Below are 19037 nucleotides of genomic sequence, written 5' to 3' on the forward strand. Positions count from 1 at the left end.
CCCCCCCCCCCCCCCCAATGATTAACCTTTTTGGATAAAAAACGATGACACACTGCTGTGTCGCTGATGGAAGACACCGGTTTGTGCACATGAAGCTTCGCCGTCCTCCATGTTCCACCTGTGTCTCCCGTCACTCGTTGAACCATTTGTTATGTATCGCAAAGACCTGAGCACCTCTCACGTATTGCTGGCTCCTTATCTTTTTGAATGTTTTTCTACGCTGTCACTGCACAGTACACACTGCTCACCCCCCTTCCCCTCCCCTACCTACCCCCCCTTCACCAACCGAAGTCCCCTTTTCATTTGAAAAGGAAACGGATCTTGACTGCGTTAAATGTCCTAAAGCACGCCAGCGTAGAGATCGTGCCGTGGCAGCACGCCATGGAAATGACCGACTTGAGTGATTGACAGCCCCGGAGTGGGCTGGAGTGAGGGCGATTTCTGGATTAATGGATTTGATTATTATAATGGTTTTCTGGTTCCTCCTTTTTGAGTTTTCAAGATCTTGTTGCTCTTCTTGGATCTTCTGCTCTCTGGCATGATGGACGGCGGACTTTGTCCCGCTCTCCATCTGCGTCGACCAACCAACACCCAGTAAAGGTGGAGGAGGAGGCCTCTTGTCCACAGCGATGTCACTGCTGACCAATCAGAGCCTCGAGGGGAGGAGGAGGCGGGGCAGGGAGGGAAAGCGGAAGATGAGGAAGACGACCGGTCACCCTGAGGTCACATTTGTGCGAGTGTACATCAAGCTAAGCACACAAGCGTGTCTCACCATACCATAATCTCTTGATTCTATGGCAAAGCCGTTTATGATTTGAGCAGCAGAAAGAAAAGCTGATTGTATAACTGTGCCTCTCTGTATCAAAAGACGCATTCTCACTGATTTAGTTTTTTTTTTTTTGTGGATGGATGGGCCCTGTTGATTGTTGTGGTTCAGATTTGGAAGAATCAGGGGAACAATATTGCATTGTAGTACAGTGCTGTACGTCAAGCAAGTCTTGATGCCCCAGAGGTTGGAATCATGTCTGTTTTAGTTGTTGGGGCAATTGTTAGGCGAGAATGCCGTTAAGCGGGTTAGAAATAGGATAAAGTCTCTTAGGTAGGACTTTTATGTGTGAGAATGGACCAGGGAGAGGCAGCCGGGGGGGGGGGGGGGGACCAGGGACCTACAGTTAGGTGGATTTAGAGAGCACGTCCAGAAGGCCGGGAGGGCCACCATTTGGGACTTCATGATGCGTTGGCCAGCTGTATCGCTCGGTTGGATAAGAGCTCGGCACAAGAAGAGGGTTTTCCAGAATGAGGAATGGAAAAATGATCCTTCAAAACAAAAGCGCAGGTTTTTGGAGGCTCTTCTTATTCCACAGGGTACAGTTACCAGAGCGCTGACCTCACTGAACAGGGTGGAGTACTGCCTCTGCGTATGCATCATGTATCTGAGATGGAAATTAAGTTGTGACTTTTCCTTTCTGTTGAGTAAACAAAACTAAACATTTTGCTCAAGGCAACTCAAAAGATTTCATGACTTGGATTTCACTGCACCTACTGGTAAAATAATAAACATTTGTGCACGATAACTTTGGTTGCTCTGGGGAAAGATCAAATTGGATTTGTTATTCCTGTGGTACTACATTACCTCTTCCAGAAATTGGACACGTTGGAAACTTTGGCTACAAACTTTAGAGATATCAATTCTAATTCCGATGGAGGGCTTTTCCCTCTCATCGGTATCAGTAATCTAGACGCAAATGTGTAAACCAGACATTTGCATGGAGATTACAGATACCGCATGAAGATTACAGATGCCTGATCTCCTATCTGATTTTTGCAAAGCTGGATGCAAAAAAGGTGTTGTAAGAATAATTGATATGTTTGGCACCCTCCATAATATTCCAACTGCTTTCAATTTGGGAACCCTTAATTCGGGAGAAAATAACATGTTTGATAGATCCTAGCCTAGGTGTGGTCCAGCCTTGGTCCAGGGCGGTTGGTTGGTCTTAACGACCGGACCATGCTGTTAATGAAATGGTATTCCACCAGGGTGATTGTCAAAAGTAGTTTACAGCAACCACTCAGGTTAAGGTGCTGCCGGTTATCGGTCTCGCCTCGCCTGAGCTCTCACCTTTTGACCTCCGCTTGCAATATCAGTGTAATGACTAGGCAAGACGCATAATGTCCTGAGGTTGAAAGGATTCGCTAGGAGTTAATGTGAAAAACGAATTAAAGTGCCTTCATAGCAAACTGTCAACCAAAGGTTTGGTGTTCCTTTCTGTCAGTGTGCTTCTAGTACCCCACCCACCCCTTCTCTCTCTCAATTCAATTCACTTTGCTCTATTGGCAGGAACAATGAAACACTATCGCCAAAGCTGTTCTCTATCTACTCCCTCTTCTCTCGTCACTGCAGTGTGTATGTAGTCAGCGGTTTTGCATGCACGTCAACTGATTCAGATTAGCGAGCGCTGGGTGGAGACGATGCTCGGAACACGTCCTCGCTACGGTGAGATCGCGTCCCCTTATCATTGTGTGATGGGGAGTGATTTCCAACGGGGAGTTTGAGCATTGCAGAAGTGGCGTTCTGTTCGTATGTGATGCATAAAGTGCCCATGTTATATGGTATCAAGTGACCTTACTGTAGTTAATTTCATTACACACGGCCCTCTGGTGTAAACAGGTGTGTGTGTGTGTGTGTGTGAGAAAGATTCCCCGTTTCCATTTAGATGTCAGCCCTTAGTTTGATGTCTGCCTCAAACCCCACTTCCCCTCCCGAATCGTAAAGGCAAGGACAATTTTATTTATCACCAAATGCAATCACTGGTCAAACGTTCAATGTTTCTAAGACGCAGGTGTGGATTTATTGAGTCAAAACGTCCCCCAGCGCGTTTGACAGCATCTTTCTGCCGCTGAGTTACTTCAGATATGACTTCAGTTGATTTCGTGACTCGTACGCCATCGTCCTGTACACGGGACCTCGCATCAATACACTCATTATACCATGATACCTTTTACCCTGATAGCAGGGCCTCCGATCTGTTAACAACCGTCAACGCGTTCAGTCTCTTAACATTGTTTAGGTCGCCTCCGTTCTCTGTCAAGTATTAAGTGCATTTGGATAACGGCATCCTGCCCGGTTCGTCTGAACTAACCCCAAGTGCAGAACGAGTTCCTGATGATAAAAAAACAAACACGACAGCAACAATCTGTCAACTACTCGGTGCTTTTCGTCCGTGCTGCTTTCTATGTCGTCTATGGTGTTCTTTGTCACACAAAGGTTTAGTTCTGTGAGCGGAGAGGACAGGAGCGGCCCGGGGGGTGATACGAGTGTGCTGTGAAATATAATGTAAAGCTCTTAATACTGTTTAATAGAGGTGGAAATCATCTTCACATGTAATAATTTAGCAGAGTTTATTAGACTGTTCAAAGGAAGTAATAAACTACATAAAATGATCATCTCCTCTGTGTTGTTTTTTTTCTCTTTTTCAGTTTTGGATACTTGGGCGTATTCAAATGTTTTATTCGTCAATATAAATACTTTTTTTTTTATAGGACATTAAAGACTGAGCTGATGGTTTTGGAAGAATTTCTATTGAGTAGGCCTACACTGGTCTGAAAATGACGATTAAATCCATCTGATTATGCTTAATCTTCTGAGTCTTCTTTTAGTAGACACATGGGTATTAAAATAAATTAGGTATTCATTTGAAAACAGTATTAAACCTAATCGGGGAAAGAGTTAATGCTAAATTGATGACATTTAAATGCATAGGCTATTTTGAATACTAGGGCTGCATGTAAAAGTCGGCTGATATCAAAAATATACTTTACTCAATACCATGATGTTAATGTAAAACATTTGGTTCTGCCATTGCGAAATTATGCTTAACTGACAAACGACAAGTACATTTTGACATCCATTCTTCAAGAAATCATTGCAGAATCTACAGGCAATATCACGATTGTACTCTAGTGCTTCTTAGATAAAGTGCCTATCTATCTGTTAACATGGTGATCCTCAGCAGGGCTTTGAATAATGAGGAGCCAAAAGATAACGAACACAAAGGCCACAATGTTACGTGATACTTTGACACCCCCTGGTGGCTTCAAGTGGCACTACATCAATATCTAACAAGATCGTATTCAATGAAAAAAAAAGAAGCGCAGAGAGAAAGACAACCATATTTTTCTCTACATCTGAACAGGCATAGTTAAGGCTCATACGTTTTTCCAGTCATAACTATGAACACTATGGAATGATGAACCTCCACTTGCCGCTGGGGGAAAAAAGCAAAATTGCTAAAGTAACAAACGGGATCCTATGGAACGTGTTGGACAAAGGCTGCTTCTGTTTCCATTACATAACCAGGGTCCCTGGCAGGGCCTCGCCACAGTCCTACAGAGGCCGGTTCCTGGGGCGGGCCTCAACTGAACGGCAGGAGACTCCGCTTGAAATGCCCTGGCCTCGGCCAGAAGCTTAAAAACTAGTGAAACGCCACTTCATTTCCCCCTCCCCATGCAGCGATCCATCAGCATTCAGCATCACCATCCAACCTGAAGATCTCCTCATCCGGTGGCTCTAGGAGCCACACTGTTATCAAACCATAAGGCACCAACCCGGGTAGACTATAATCCCCGGAATATAACAGGATATACAAAAGGACAATCAAAGTGCAGTTATTGAACATTTGAGCATTTCAGACTGCGAGCGATGTTTTGGAGGAAGACTGGAGACTCAGGGGAGTCCACAGACCAGTTGCAATGGAGTCAGTTTCCGTCGCTTACTACTTGAATTACGGATTGTGTCGGTGACTCAGTGATCTGTCCGGCGGCCACCTTAGAAGTAGAGGCGGTCCGAGATGGCGGCGGGCAGGTGGGTCATGAGCTGCATGCGGATCCACCAGTGCGGCTCCATGGGGTTGTAGCGCGTGTACGGCCTCTTGGACATGACGGCGTCGGCGATGTCGTCCAGCACGGGCCTCACGTCGCGGCCGCCACCGGTGCAGCCCGAACGCACCAGCGCCATCTGCTGGTCGAAGTGCGCCTTCCCGTACTCCTCCTTGATGGCGGCGGGCGCCTCGTGCCACAGCTTGTTGGCCGCGGCAGACACCGTGTCGCGTGCCAGGTTCCCCGTGGCGCCCGCGAAGCTCCCGGGCTCTACGATGGACACCTTGACGCCCCAGGGCCTCATCTCGTAGCGCAGGCAGTCGGAGAAGGCCTCCACGCCGTACTTGGAGACGCAGAGCGGCGAGCGCAGGACGCAGCCCATGCGGCCGTACACCCCGGTGAGGTTCACCACGCGGCCTGCGGTCAGAGAGTCAGTCAGTTCTTATTATTAGAGTCAGTTAGGTCTTATTATCAGAGTCAGTCAGTTCTTAGTATCAGAGAGTCAGTTAGTTCTTATCAGGCCACCGAGGAGACTGTATGAGCAGGTTAAAGGACCCTTGTTTCACCACCATGTACGAGGTTCACTCGTTTTTGACAATAAATCGTTTTTCACCATTTCAAAATCCATCCACTTGACATGACATGTAGGATGGTGAGAACAAGTCCTCCGTCAACTCCATGAATAGGGGCCCTTTAAGCCTACAAACTCTCCAAGGCACATGGTGATGCTCAACAAATACATTTTGGTCACCGATGGTTTGGTTGTTAATAAATGTATGAGTACTAGTCAGGTATCATCACACACACACACACACACACACATACACACACAGTTAGGTTACCACCTTTAAAGGTTTACCAGGGCCCGGACGCCAGCACACAGGCTTGTGTTAATCCTGTGTGCCCTAAAGCTGGCAGGCATGCAGGTCCACAGTTAAGCTGTCTCAAGAGGGAATTCCTCAAACATAACTCTGAGTTTAAATTGGTTGTAGAAGTACACCTATGCATAATGAAGCTGGGGGAGAAAACCCTATGACTAAACGAGTACCACATCTGAAAACAATGCTTTTGGAAAACAAAAGCACCTTTTGAAATTAAATCGAGTTAACAAATCAAGTCCACAATAGTCAATCACATAAATGTGTGATTGAATAGTGCTTGGCTGGGCACTCCGGTGACCCAAACCTCTTTAAAACACAAAAAACGCACAAACACACACAGACCTTTGGCCCTGCGGACTAACGGCAGGAAAGCCTTGGTGACCCTGATGGTTCCCCAGAGGTTGACCTCGGACACCTGCTTGTAGGTTTCCATAGACGTGAACTCTACTTCCCCAAACGTTGAAACGCCAGCGTTGTTCACCAACGCCCACAGGCCTGCAGCACAGAGAATACAAAGGTGTAGGCTATATACATGTTTATATGTATTGTTTATATACATTTTACAAAAAGGGTTGTTCTGGCTTAACAGCCAAGTTCATTGTGATATGTATTGCATATGCAAGTTATCACTAATATAACTACCTGTTGCTTTGTCAGCCAGACTGTCTTGGACATATTCCACAGCCTTGGTGACCTGGTCCTCACTGCAGACGTCGAGTTGCAACACGTTCATGCGATCACACTTGAACTCCTCTAACTCCTTCGCCCCCTCTTCATCCTGAAAGGTAGGCATAGCTCATACTTTTACTTTTTAACAGCCACGAATACCATGTTAGTTTTACAGCTTCATCATGTGTAATGGAAAACTGATTCGATGTTATATATATATATATATATATATATATATATATATATATATATATAAAACAACGCAACATTTACCTTTAATAGACAGCCTGCGAATACCGTGAATCCCAGTTTATGCAGATGTTTGGCGAGTGCTTTGCCAAAACCAGTGTCGCAGCCAGTGACGAGCACTGCTTTGTTTTTGACCTGGGGAAACGTCAGTGGTCATCAGAGTATGTGTGCACTGTGACCACTATTTAATGGACATAAAATACAACGTGTAAACAATGAATTCCTTTAACAACGACAAGGCGTACACAATGCAACGACCGAAGATACGAGTCAGTACTCAAAACTGCAACACATCCGTACTTGAAGCTCTGCAAAGTCAGGCATCCACGACCCATCACATATCACATCACTGTGCGTATAAACAACATATCAAGCCGTGCATAATATAACAACCATACCTCCACCACTCCTCTAGGAACTCTAGGCATTGCAACGTATGCCACGAAAACCAAATAAACAAACACGATGCATTCCGTGACGCTCCTCTCTGCAAAGCCGAAACATCCGGCAGCGACGTTGAGGATCGCCGGCAGCCCGAAGCCCAGAGCCGCAGTCAGAAGGACCGAGAATGACCCCAGGAGCACAACACGAAGCACAGAAGTCGAGGCCATCTTGAGGAAATAACCTGTTTACTTTTTGCCTCTTTTTTCGCTGGTTGAGCTGGTCTACGTCGTGGGAGGGACCTGCCCCCTGTTCCAATCACGCTAAGGGATTTTGGCCCTGGGAATTTCCATCGATCTAAAGCTCTTGAGTCATGGGTGTCCATCGTGCAAAGAGTGTAGAACGTCGTTGTACTCAATGGAATATAAGAGGATTGATCCAATCTTCCTTTATTAGTTGTTAAAAATTGCATACACGGAATTGTGTATTGCTGAATGTTGTGGCCACTAGATGGCAGTGCAAGCACTATACATCCAGACATGGCCAGCAAGCGCCCTCTAAAGTGAAGTTATATGTAGGCCTACACAGGTCATAAACGCATGTCAAATCCCAACCCAAATTAACTCAGTCTAGGGTTTATTCAGGATTGTATCAAATAGTCTGTTAACCAAATACACATTTTGTTAATGACATTAAGCTATTAAACACACAAATAAAAGCTCTTCAGTCAATCATTCCTTTGAATGTGTTTTTATTCTGTTGGTGACCGAGCCATGGTGACATGAACATTAGGAGCAACACAGCAGTGAGTGAATGCGTTTGGCAAAAAGACCAGTGACAAGGTTGTGGTCGTCGTCAAGGGAGATAACAACACTGGAAGACAGCCTGCCGAGGTTAGCAGAGAGCGAGCGCTTCAGCGTAAGGCACTTGATCTTGATAGCAGAGTTTCAAAAGCAGGGCCATGCAGAAGTTGGCCTTCTTTCTTTAAAGATGCACGTTTGTAAACTTTTGTCCCCACAGAGTGTAGGATTCAAGGATTTGGAAGTCCAAGATACAAAAAAGGTGCATCTCAAGCGTTACGGACTGAATATTACAAAAACAAACAAATTGAATATACATACGTCCAGCCCATCAAAAAAAAAAAGAAAAAAAAAAGTATTTTACCCACAGTCCAGCCATTGTTATTAATACAAAAGGATCAACGCCGTGCAACCAATATGGATATGATTGTTAAATTGATTAACTATCAATTCAGAGAATAATGTCAACACGATTCCAGGACTGATTGTCCAGAGAATTCCAACCAAACTCTGGTTGAGTTTTTCCTCCTAGTTTGTCTGCCCCCCCCCCCTCTAGTACAACACATGATAGGCATGTTGGTTCAAACTTTAGTGCCGCTACATTCCTCCAATGTAGCTACAACATTGCAGTTGATTTTCAGATCATTGTACCTTCCAACAAAGTGGACCAATAGCAAAAGGTAATGACACAATTTCCTAATACCCTAAAAACACTGATATGTAACTGGTGGGTGGGAGATGGAGAACGTGCATAAGGGCGTCGTTTTGCCTTCAGAGGACCTACGGAATCAGCGCGTCGTGACATAGCGAGTGAACTTGTGGCGCCTTCGTTTTGCCGTTCCTTTACTTGAGAAAAGCGTCCAGTTTTTTCTGGATATTCTCAAACGAGTCCTCCCCCATGTAGTCGGCCTGCCCCCGCTCCCAGCGCTCCTTACGCTCCTCTGACGACAGGCGGGATTCCTCGGACGTGGCAGCAGCAGCAGCAGCATCCTGGCCTTCCTCCTCCTCCTGGACGATGGGAGGATTCAAAAGACACGTGACCAATTAAATAACAGCCAATGAAAAGTGTGGAGAACAAGCTTCAGATTAAAATTAAGCGTCAAATTAAATTAATTAACTGCATCCGTGGAAATTAGCATGCAAAGCTAACTACCAGAGACGGGACTCTTCCAAGAGCGGTAGTAGTGGTTAACAATGGCCATCTATTATTATTATTATTATTATTATTATTATTATTATTATTATTATTATTATTATTATTATTATTATTATCATCATCATCATCATCAATCCAGTCCAACCACTTCCTACTCCTCATACCTGTCCCTCCTCACAAGTGTCACTGTACTGGGAGCAGATGAGAGGACAATTTCAAAAGACAGACTTAAAAAAAAACAAAAAAACACTGGGAGATCTAAATCCAGTTAAGTGGAGCTCATTTTAAATAGGCCCAAAAATGGTGGAATCTCGTGAAATACATATTCAGAAAAATAAATCAAAATTATAATGTGTTTATTATTCACCTCGACACAGCCGGAGTGGAAAGGCTGGTCCCCGTAGCGCTCCTGGAGCAGGGGCAGGACCTCCCTGGAGTACAGGGTCCACCAGTCCAGGAGGAAGGAGGAGTGGGAGGTCACCGCGTCCTGGGAGCCCCCCCTGATCTTCCCGGCTTTGGGGTCAAACGTGAGACTCCATGGCTTCATCTGCCCCAGGAAATGGACCACCTTGGCATTGCCTCCGTACCTGAAGTGGGGGGGAAACAAATCAGTGGCGATTTCTCTAAGACTGCAAGGCTCCCTAAAATTTCCAAAATTAAATGGTCAAAATATACTGTTGTGTTAACATTTCATTGACTAAAAATGCATTAGAACACGTCCATCTCGAAGACGGGTTTGTTCAGAATCAGCTGCTTATCGCAGGTCGACTGACTCGATTTCCTTCTTATACATTCCCGTAGCGTCACAGTGCATTTGCCTGTTGAAGCTCAGTGTCCATCCACTTCAATGGGGTTGCATAGAACCGCTTTTTTTAGTGTGTCGAAAGTCGGTCACTGGATAATGCTGCAATTATGACCCTCCCACGGACGCTCAGCGTCTCTGGGGGTGAATGGAAGAGTGGGCTGGGCTTCTGCGTGATGATTAGAGGGTCTGCGAAAGACTGAGTTGCCATTTGATTGACAGCGATTTAGAACTATAAAACGTCGCCAGAGCTATCTTAAGTCCTCAGTCCCATCACGGATTTTGCAAGCGAGTCGAAAGACGAACTGCAACCTATTTCTTGTTATTTGCTTGGCGGAATTGCTAGACAATTTTCATCGTACATCACACACACACACACACACACACACACACACACACACACACACACACACACACACACACACACACACACACACACACACACACACACACACACACACACACACACACACACACACACACACACACACACACACACTTCAGTTTAACATAATTCCCACATTTCCTTGTTCAAGTATAATATCATTTTGGTAGTTGGACATCACTTTGATTCAGGGAGCCTGAGGTCTGAACTTCAAGTCCTGTATTCAGATCAGGACTTGCAGGGTGACAGGGGAAAGCTGTGTGATTTCTTAGTGTTCCTTAAAGACATGGAGTTGGACAGTGCAATGCCTCATCTTTACAAACTGTTCTCATTAGTGGCAACAATTGGAGCTACATCTGTATGTGTATAATGGAGCTTCTCCTGTTTAAAGCGGCCCAAGTCCTACACCCATAACACAATGGGCCAAGGCCGTTTAAGCAGCCTAGCTCTGCTGGCCATTGAGAGTTGGTATGACAGAGCATTGCCTTGAAAAGGAACAGAGGATAATTTACATTCAATAAATTGACAATTTATATGATGTAGGCCGAAAATGAGCTTCCCCTCTTTGAAAGACCAGCAGCTGCCACTGGAAGAAATGCAGTTCTGATTAATTAAACTGAACTATGTATTTTTTCTTTGAAACGAGATTATGGCAACAGGAAGTAAGCATTGGTTCTTTGAAACAAAGTTCCCCGCTGTTTGAGGAAATGAAAAACCAATATTGGATCCCGCCTAAATCAGCAACATTTAATCTTGAAGAATGTTGATTTGATATATTTTTATCATGGCCAACACATCTAAAAAGAACAGCTCGTCTGTAAAGACATATTGCATGAAGGCTACGTCATTTGCCAATTCAGCACACATGCTGGCGTGTCCCCCGCCACTGCTGCCATGCAACCTCTCAAGTTCCTCGATAAGGTTGTCAGAGTTGGAGTCAGAAGTGAATCGTCTTTGATCCCTCTGGCCAACGGTCATGTTATCGATATGCTCACTGTCTGGTTGTTAAGGGGGTGGAGAGAGAGAGACAGAGAGAGAAGAGAGCACAATGAGCAGCCAGTTACTCTGGTAAGGTTCTTTAAAAAAACCTGCTCTATTTTGGTCTCCGGCATCAGCTGTTGGAACCCGAGGGGCGACCAGCCGGCTGAATGGTTGGGGAGGCACAAGTGGGGGCCTCGCCTCCTGGTCCCGCGGGCCAAGCTCTTCCTCGCTGGTAACCTAATGTAATGTGCGGGCAGGAACCTGCTTTCATGTGACCACGTATCCCCTTACCTCACGGCTTTGCGTCTCATAGCGGAGGAGCTCGGTAGCGCTGACAGAAACACACTATACCTTGTTTCAGTGCTTTGCTATGTCTAAAAGCCTAGCCTACATATGAACGGTTCTAGATGAAGAAAGGGGGACGTTGGTCAGATGGTGGTAGGAGTGGTGGTGGGGTTTGCACACGTACTGTTTGAATGCAGGAAGGTATGTGTAGAGGGCGATGCTGCTGAGGTTGTAGATGAAGGGGAGGTGCTTGGAGATGTCTGTCGTGGACCAGCTGCTGAAGAACCCGTTCAGAACCCCCTGATCTCCCCCTGCAGAGGAACAGCAACAAACGAGTCAAACCCTCCTCTCAAAGAGGCATATTACAAGACAGCTACACTTTGTATGAAGGAACAAAGTTACGAAAGTCATTTTGTTCAAAAGAAAGAAATTAATTGAGTAACACATCCTTGTGCACGAATGCCTACAGGTAGATGGCCAACATTGGGGTTTGAAGCCAGAACCTTCTCAATCAAGCAGCTCTGGGTGGTATTCATGCAGCATTGCTTTTCTTGCCACATCAACGGATGACATGACAAACGTGTGTGGAAGGGACCTCCTTGGATACAGGCCTACACCGGATGGAGAAATCCAATGGGTGACATTGCAACCAGCACTGCGGCTGTCCAAAGGCATCCCCACTCAATGATTTGTATTGACAGACTTGGCAATTGGTTCGATAGCTTTGCTAAAAGATGGTGACAGCCAACTCATGTGTAAACGTCGCAACTGCCAGAACCACTAAGCCATTTTTTCCCCCTCATCAAACAATACTGTTCTCACTGGCAGAACAGGTCTGAAAAGGCATAAAAGGCAGAAATACTAGCGATTGAGCATCAAATTAAAACATAATGTTGAAAAAGGGAAATGTTCAAGTTGTATAGGAAAAAGATGGAACTTCCGGCCACTGGGAATAGAACACAATTTCAAATATCTTAATCATTAAATGCCATCCCACATAGGATACGACATAGGAGATGTGTTCAAATGGGAGATAGGGGCAGGTATTAATAGCAGGTTGGGTCTTTGACAGCTCATCTACAGCCCCAGTCATGATTTACCAGCTCATGTTTATAAAAGGAATCGCCTGCTTTGTCAAATCTTTGGTTCTGTCCCAAGGGGTATGGTTGGGGTAGGGTGTCCCAATACTTAAGGGAGCAAGGGGGAGTGCTGTTTTTCCCTTAAAAAAAATAAATAAAAAAAATTAAAAACATGCCTTGAACGCTAGCCAGCTCAGTGGCTGACTTGCAGCTAAGGGCACTCAAAGCAAGGTGTTCTTGTTAAGGGGACTGGGCCTTTGTCTTAGTGTCCTCCATAGAAGCAGTTCAACCTTATCTAATAAGACCAGTGACACTGACCAACAGGTCAATCTACAGTGCAAACATGTGCATACCAAACCCTGGCCCCAAGACTACATTTAGGTTCAATGTGTTAAACTTGTGGTACTGGCACACACACACACACACACACACACACACACACACACACACACACACACACACACACACACACCCCTGAAACCAGACGCTCCTTCAGGTCAGAAATAACACTCACATTGAAAAAACACATTGCCGCTGTGGTTTAACCAAACCAACACACTGAACCCCTGAGGCTTCACCAAACCACGCATGGGAACAAACATCCTCATTTTTTTTAAAAGGAGGATGAGCCCATCAGGAATGCCCCCCCCCCACCCACCCTCCCTCCCTCTCTGGGACAGTTTTTCTTGGCAACAGACAACCCTGGACACTGAAAACCACAGAGATACACGCTACGTGGCACTGCAGTCATTTTCCAACAGGCCACGTGATATGGGAATCAATGGAGCATGATTTTGGACTACACTGAAGTGCAATGGCCAGAGGTTAGCAAATAGGCATGTTGAAAACATTGTTATGTCATGTATGTGACACACGCACACAGCCTACAGAGCTAAAGCTAGTGTAAAGGTCAACGGGAGCGCTGGTAACGGACCAGTGTGCGTAAGGGGGCCATCCTCAGCTATATATAAACATCTTTATTCATTAAAATGCCACTGGGCCATCAGAGTGTCAGTTCAGGGGGATTCTAGGAGTGAGGAGGCTCGTTTCTACACCACAAACTAGAGTAAACTGCTTGTTGTTGTTGGCTATTGTTTTGCTAGACAGACTGAACGCTGGCAAGCAGCGAGTGGATGAGAACTGGGTGTTCGCTTCACAACGTGTGAGCCATCGTCAAGTGGACTAATTGGTGCTTCAGGAAAACCGCCCACAAAAGAAACTAAATCCCGTCAACGTAAATGTCGTGGATTAGAAAAGGGTTCAATCTCAGTATTGAGGCCACTGGAGATATTGGAGCCCCACGAAAGCTGAAAAAAAGCTGAACAATAAAAGAGACACCTTCTCAAGTCTAGGAGATGTCCCTCCTATCAAACTCCAATCGTCAGCATGTGACTGTACCGTCAGACGCAACTGTTTGGTGTTGACAAAACAAAGCCGATACATGCTCAGTAAAAATAGGTACATAGTGAATTAATCACTGCCAAATATACTTCTCGTCAACGTATCATTGCAGCTCAAATGTTTTTCTGGCTCTTCTTACCCTAACACCAACAACAAGTGTATCAAAGCAAAAGTTAATCTGAAACCAGGTGATGAAATGGTGTACTTGACCATGCCCAAGTCTTTCGAAAGGCCAAAAATCTTTCCATGAATAAAATTTTTGTCTTCAAGGTTTACGACACACTCCCCCAAAAAACTGCTGTGATGCAATGGAGTTACACAAGGGCTGCTTGTTCTGTAACTGGCATAAGGGTCTGCTGCAATTTGTGTACTATATTTAATAGCGACATTCTGAGGAAAAACACGATCTGCCGCCAAGATGCGGACCACAATCCCTGTGCATCTCAAGGGTCACTGAATGCCAACCAGTGATCTGTGTAAAACAGGGATTTCCTTTAACAGATATTGCGTCTAGGACATTTCTAAATGCAAAAAGCACACGATACTTGTAGACAATTAACCTAGGTTTAATGCATGCATACATTAGACTCCTCTCTAGCAGAGAGAGTTCAAAATACAGTTTGACAGTTATTTATACTGTTTCAGATCCTCCCCACAGAGTTGCCTGTGTTCTCATAGAGCAGAAGAGTGCACAAGAGGATGTCTTATCCCTTGTGACCGATTTACCCAACTACGAAGGTTAACATCACGATTGATTCTGAGGAAGGCAGGCCGGTTACCCATAGAAAAGGGTTTACATTTAGATGCCACTGATGAAGGTGGGACAGTTGACCAGAGCACAAGGGTTAACATTTTGATGACATTGCTCACTGGTGAGGTGGCTGAACCAAGCACTAAGGTCAATATGTAGATGACACTGAGGAAAAGCAGGGTGGCAAGACAATACACGGAATGGAAAACAAAGCCTTTATGACTAAACGGTAGCAATGTATGAATTTTTTCATTGCAAGAGTGATTAACCCCTGAGAATAACCTGGCGTGTCTGGTCCGCTTGAGACAGGGAGCGCCTTGTGTCTAGGTGACCATGGCTTGGCTTAAACTACACAGCAAGCATGGGTTATATCGGTCACATTTTACCACTGAGTTGCAACAGCTCTTTAAAATCCAAGTTCACACCTGGAAGCATCTAGACAGGCTAAACTGAGAAAACCGTCAATGCAAATACAATGCATTTGAACGGGAGGTGTAAATAACGACATTAGACGTCCGTTTTTATTGGGAAATTGTCCGGGTTTCAAGCTGGGCGTCACCGAACACCGACAAATATATACATCAGTAATTAATCAAGATAACATATCCAGATAACCAAGAGTCTGATGACCTGCGCTATGGAAACTAAATGACAAATAATAAGCATTCTGAGCAGACTTCAAATAAAGAAAAAAAACAACAACCATAGATCAGATTGAGAGTGGTACCGTCAAAGCTGCCGTGCTCGGTGCTGTACTGCATCAGCTTCTCATAGGTCACCATGGAGGGCTGGAACACGAACACGCCAGTGTTGAAGCAGTCTGGCCAGCCGGGGTCCGGGGCTGCGGACAGCTCCTCCCGCTCAAACAGGTCGTCAATGTTGGAGACCACCTGGGTGGACAGACGGACGTACTCGTTACTGTGGCTACTTGGTTTACCAAATGCTGCAATCCAAAGCATTACAGTGACTACAGACACATGCTGTAATCCAAAGCATTAGGGTGAACACAGATACAGGTGATAATGGAGCAGATGGAGGGTCAGGCATCGAGCTCAAAAACGGATAGACTGCAGACATTGTAGGATCGAACCCAGTACCTTTCGGCTGGTAGTCTATTACACTATAACCAGTACAATACACTATCAAGGGCTCATATATACACACAAAGAATAAAACCTCTCAAACCAAGTGGATATCTGTCTAATATTGCAAGATGTCCGGAGACCCACCAGCGTATCTGCGTCCATGAAGACACATTTGGAGTAGTGCGTGAGGGTCCAGCAGTGGAGTTTGGTGAAGGTGACCCCCAGGTCGGGCCTCTTCATCATGGCCAGGTGGGCCGTGTCCCCGCTGTCCAGAACGTCCACCACCCGCACCTCGTCAAACAGCTTCTTCAGCACAGACCTGGGGGGGACAGACGGACAACCAGAGTCCTTAGCCTGTAGTCGCCACCCCGGGCTGATCTGGTTCCTGAGGGGCTGAGGTCCATGGTGACTTACTGGCAGGGGTCGGAGACCTGTGGACCGGTCAGCACCACCAGCTTCCGGGTGGTGTGGTGGTTGCGCAGAGACCGGGCCAGGACCATGGCTCCCTTGGCGTAGTTGTCATTGGTTGCCAACGTGACGAAAGCCTGTTCTGTGGAACAGAATTAACAAAAAGATAGAAACATGAATATGTGCGTGTGTGCGCGTGACCCTATTGGGGCCAAACACTTGCCAAGCGGAAGTTTGACGAGCGATACACCAGCATATCTAAATGCTTAAAGCAGAACCAACCTCAACAACTTCCATGTTCTCACGCCAACTTGTTTTACAACGGGCTGATGAACCCATATATCAACAATGCAAATGCCAGCGGGGAAAGATTTCAGCAGCTGCCAAGCCTTGTATCAGAACAACAACTTGCTCGTCATAGAAAATACTTTTTCTTACAAACTATGTAGCCTACTTAAAAAAAACAAATAATCACGATAGACAAACCCGTTTCAAACCAAATGTCAATACAATGCAGTAGGGCTGGGTGATTAATCAAATTTTGATCGCAATTTCGATTTCAGAGTGAAACGATCACCAAACGAATATAATCGAGTTGAAACGATTTAATTAAAAAAATAAATGAAAAATTATAGAAATTGCAGAACAGCTGGATTCATATCTGGACATTATTTTCTATTTGACCATTTTGTGTATATTTTTTTAAGGGGAAATTTCAAAGTTCTCATTTACAAAGTGGTTTTTTTGGAGAGAAATTATGAATAAATGCATCATGTTTTCAAACTCAAAAATAATCGTTTGAATAATCGAGATTTCAATATTGACCAAAATAATCGTGATTATGATTTTTTCCATAATCGAGCAGCCCTACAATGCAGTGAAACGTTATCCTCTCGTGTGTAGGTGAAATAAATGTGTGCTCTGGAAGACTATTCAAAGTGTGACAACAGTGAACACAATCAACCATTCATTCATGTTTAAAGCAACAATGCAGAAGCAACTGGTGCCCATTTGAGTAGCCAAGAAATAGTGGGACACACACACACACACACACACACACACACACACACACACACACACACACACACACACACACACACACACACACACACACACACACACACACACACACACACACACACACACACACACACACACACTTTTTAACTGTCAGAATTCATGATGCATTACAAAAGCACGCCTCAGTAGGCAGTCCTCTTCCAAGTAAAAAAAATCCATCATTCACCAGTGCATCAGTATTTGCTGTTCAGAAGAAAACGCAACCCAGATAGTCTGGTCGTCAGATTGAAGCGTTGACACACAACCCACAGTGCGATAGAACGATAAATGGGTAACTTTTTACGAGACATGTTCTAACTGTCGACAGTTGAGAGTAGACCCCCTGCAGTCAACAGTGCTCAGTTACTTTTACACAATCTATGCAAGACTTAAGTAGTATGCAAAATGCATGCCCTCCATTAGGTTCCAATTAAACGACAACACGCTTCCACTCGTGTCACATACCTGCCATGACTGAAGAGTACAAGTCGTCGAAGCTACGCTGCAGCCGGGACGTCAGAACAGGACACCTTCACGTGAGAGAAGGACCTTGCGTGCTCAGAGTTGGATTTATACCGTGGCTCACCGGAGAGTCACGTGACGTCTCCACTACACACACACACACACACACACACACACACACACACACACACACACACACCCCTCTCCCCGCGTGTAAAGGGACCTGCTCGACGAACCAGTACACGGTGTTCTGGAAAACGCCCCCGTCCAGGGTCTGTGGTGAGGGTCTAGGTAAGTTCAGGGAGTTCAAAACACACACACACATACATTTAAATGTCACGTCCGCAGGTCTAAACTGGAGTAGAACCGAAATGGAGGGTTTTGGTCTGAGGAAAACATCCAATTATCGGAAAACATTTTTGTTTCAACTGAATGGTTCTTCCCCCCCCCCCCCCCCCATATATTAGGCTATACATTAATTATGGCAAACCGTGTCCGTCTTACAGTAGGCTTTATGCGAATATGATTATGAAAGGAAAATGTAGCAAGTCCATGACACATGTGGCAGCATAATGACCGCTTTACAGGCCGCGTGCAGACTGTAACCCGACTCGTTGTCGCCATCTAGTGGCACAGACAATGTACTACGTCCGCCTAACCATAACAGTACTCCACCAAGCTGATTTTGTGTTGAGACGTTGTTTGGTTGATTGATAACTATAGAAACACCATTGTTATCACTACCTTCGAGTTAATCTCAATCATAGTTAACTCTCTCTCCCGCATTTTTTAATGTGTTTGAACTCGGTTCAGTTACATTCAGTACAAATCGTTGGCCCCTTTGTCTTGCCTTGTCATGGAAGTGCTCGGCGGAATGCACACACTGCCATGCAAGCAGTGTTACAGTATGGCTGTCACGTACTGTGAAGCTGGCCAGACTGCTTATGATGGACACACGCCCAGATTTGGGCCGCTGCCAGTACACAAGAGTGACCATGCAGTCATAAAGGGGTCTAAAGTAAAACATTGGCTCTTTCTCCTTCGTAAACTGGGTGTTGATTTGTTTTTAAGATGAACGAAGGAGGCTGAATAGAAGTATAAGGTTTTTTATTGATGTATTCAAGGGAGATTTTAAATATTGCATATGTTTCTTAATGGCTTGACATTTATTTATCATAATCACTCTTTAGTTTGTAATCCTAGGGTTAGGGTTAGAATGGGGAATTATGGTATACAATTTGATTGTGCTTTCATCTATATTTCTATCTTTTTAGTTTTTAAAATAGAAACAAATCAAAAGCTGTGTCCACAAGATGGTGCATTTCCAT

General features: G+C 45.0%; 2 protein-coding genes across 2 annotated transcripts; both read right to left on the reverse strand.

Moving 5' to 3' along the window:
- bdh1 (3-hydroxybutyrate dehydrogenase, type 1) lies at window positions 1–7664 on the reverse strand. The gene is made up of 5 exons (XM_084475450.1): window positions 7073–7664; window positions 6699–6809; window positions 6399–6534; window positions 6099–6251; window positions 1–5292 (listed from the first exon to the last, which is right to left on the reverse strand). The coding sequence occupies exons 1-5, from the start codon at window positions 7283–7285 to the stop codon at window positions 4826–4828; spliced, it is 1080 nt and encodes a 359-aa protein (XP_084331576.1). The 5' UTR covers window positions 7286–7664; the 3' UTR covers window positions 1–4825.
- Window positions 7665–7789: 125 nt separating this feature from the next.
- gyg1b (glycogenin 1b) lies at window positions 7790–17814 on the reverse strand. Its single transcript, XM_084475451.1, has 8 exons — window positions 17713–17814; window positions 16195–16330; window positions 15925–16099; window positions 15423–15585; window positions 11649–11775; window positions 9379–9598; window positions 9176–9202; window positions 7790–8863 (listed from the first exon to the last, which is right to left on the reverse strand). The coding sequence occupies exons 1-8, from the start codon at window positions 17717–17719 to the stop codon at window positions 8699–8701; spliced, it is 1020 nt and encodes a 339-aa protein (XP_084331577.1). The 5' UTR covers window positions 17720–17814; the 3' UTR covers window positions 7790–8698.
- Window positions 17815–19037: the final 1223 nt, after the last annotated feature.

This window comes from Micromesistius poutassou, assembly GCF_964030765.1.
Source record: "Micromesistius poutassou genome assembly, chromosome: 11".
In the NCBI taxonomy this organism is placed as follows: domain Eukaryota; kingdom Metazoa; phylum Chordata; class Actinopteri; order Gadiformes; family Gadidae; genus Micromesistius; species Micromesistius poutassou.

Coding starts and splice junctions, on each gene's coding strand:
- bdh1 (XM_084475450.1), bottom strand. CDS start 7,285: ATGGCCTCGACTTCTGTGCTTCGTGTTGTGCTCCTGGGGTCATTCTCG. Junction 6,810..7,072: donor TTCCTAGAGGAGTGGTGGAG/GTATGGTTGTTA, acceptor ACGTTTCCCCAG/GTCAAAAACAAAGCAGTGCT. Junction 5,293..6,098: donor GTTAGTCCGCAGGGCCAAAG/GTCTGTGTGTGT, acceptor CTCTGACCGCAG/GCCGCGTGGTGAACCTCACC.
- gyg1b (XM_084475451.1), bottom strand. Junction 16,100..16,194: donor CAGGTCTCCGACCCCTGCCA/GTAAGTCACCAT, acceptor TGTCCCCCCCAG/GTCTGTGCTGAAGAAGCTGT. Junction 9,203..9,378: donor TCCACTCCGGCTGTGTCGAG/GTGAATAATAAA, acceptor ATCTGCTCCCAG/TACAGTGACACTTGTGAGGA.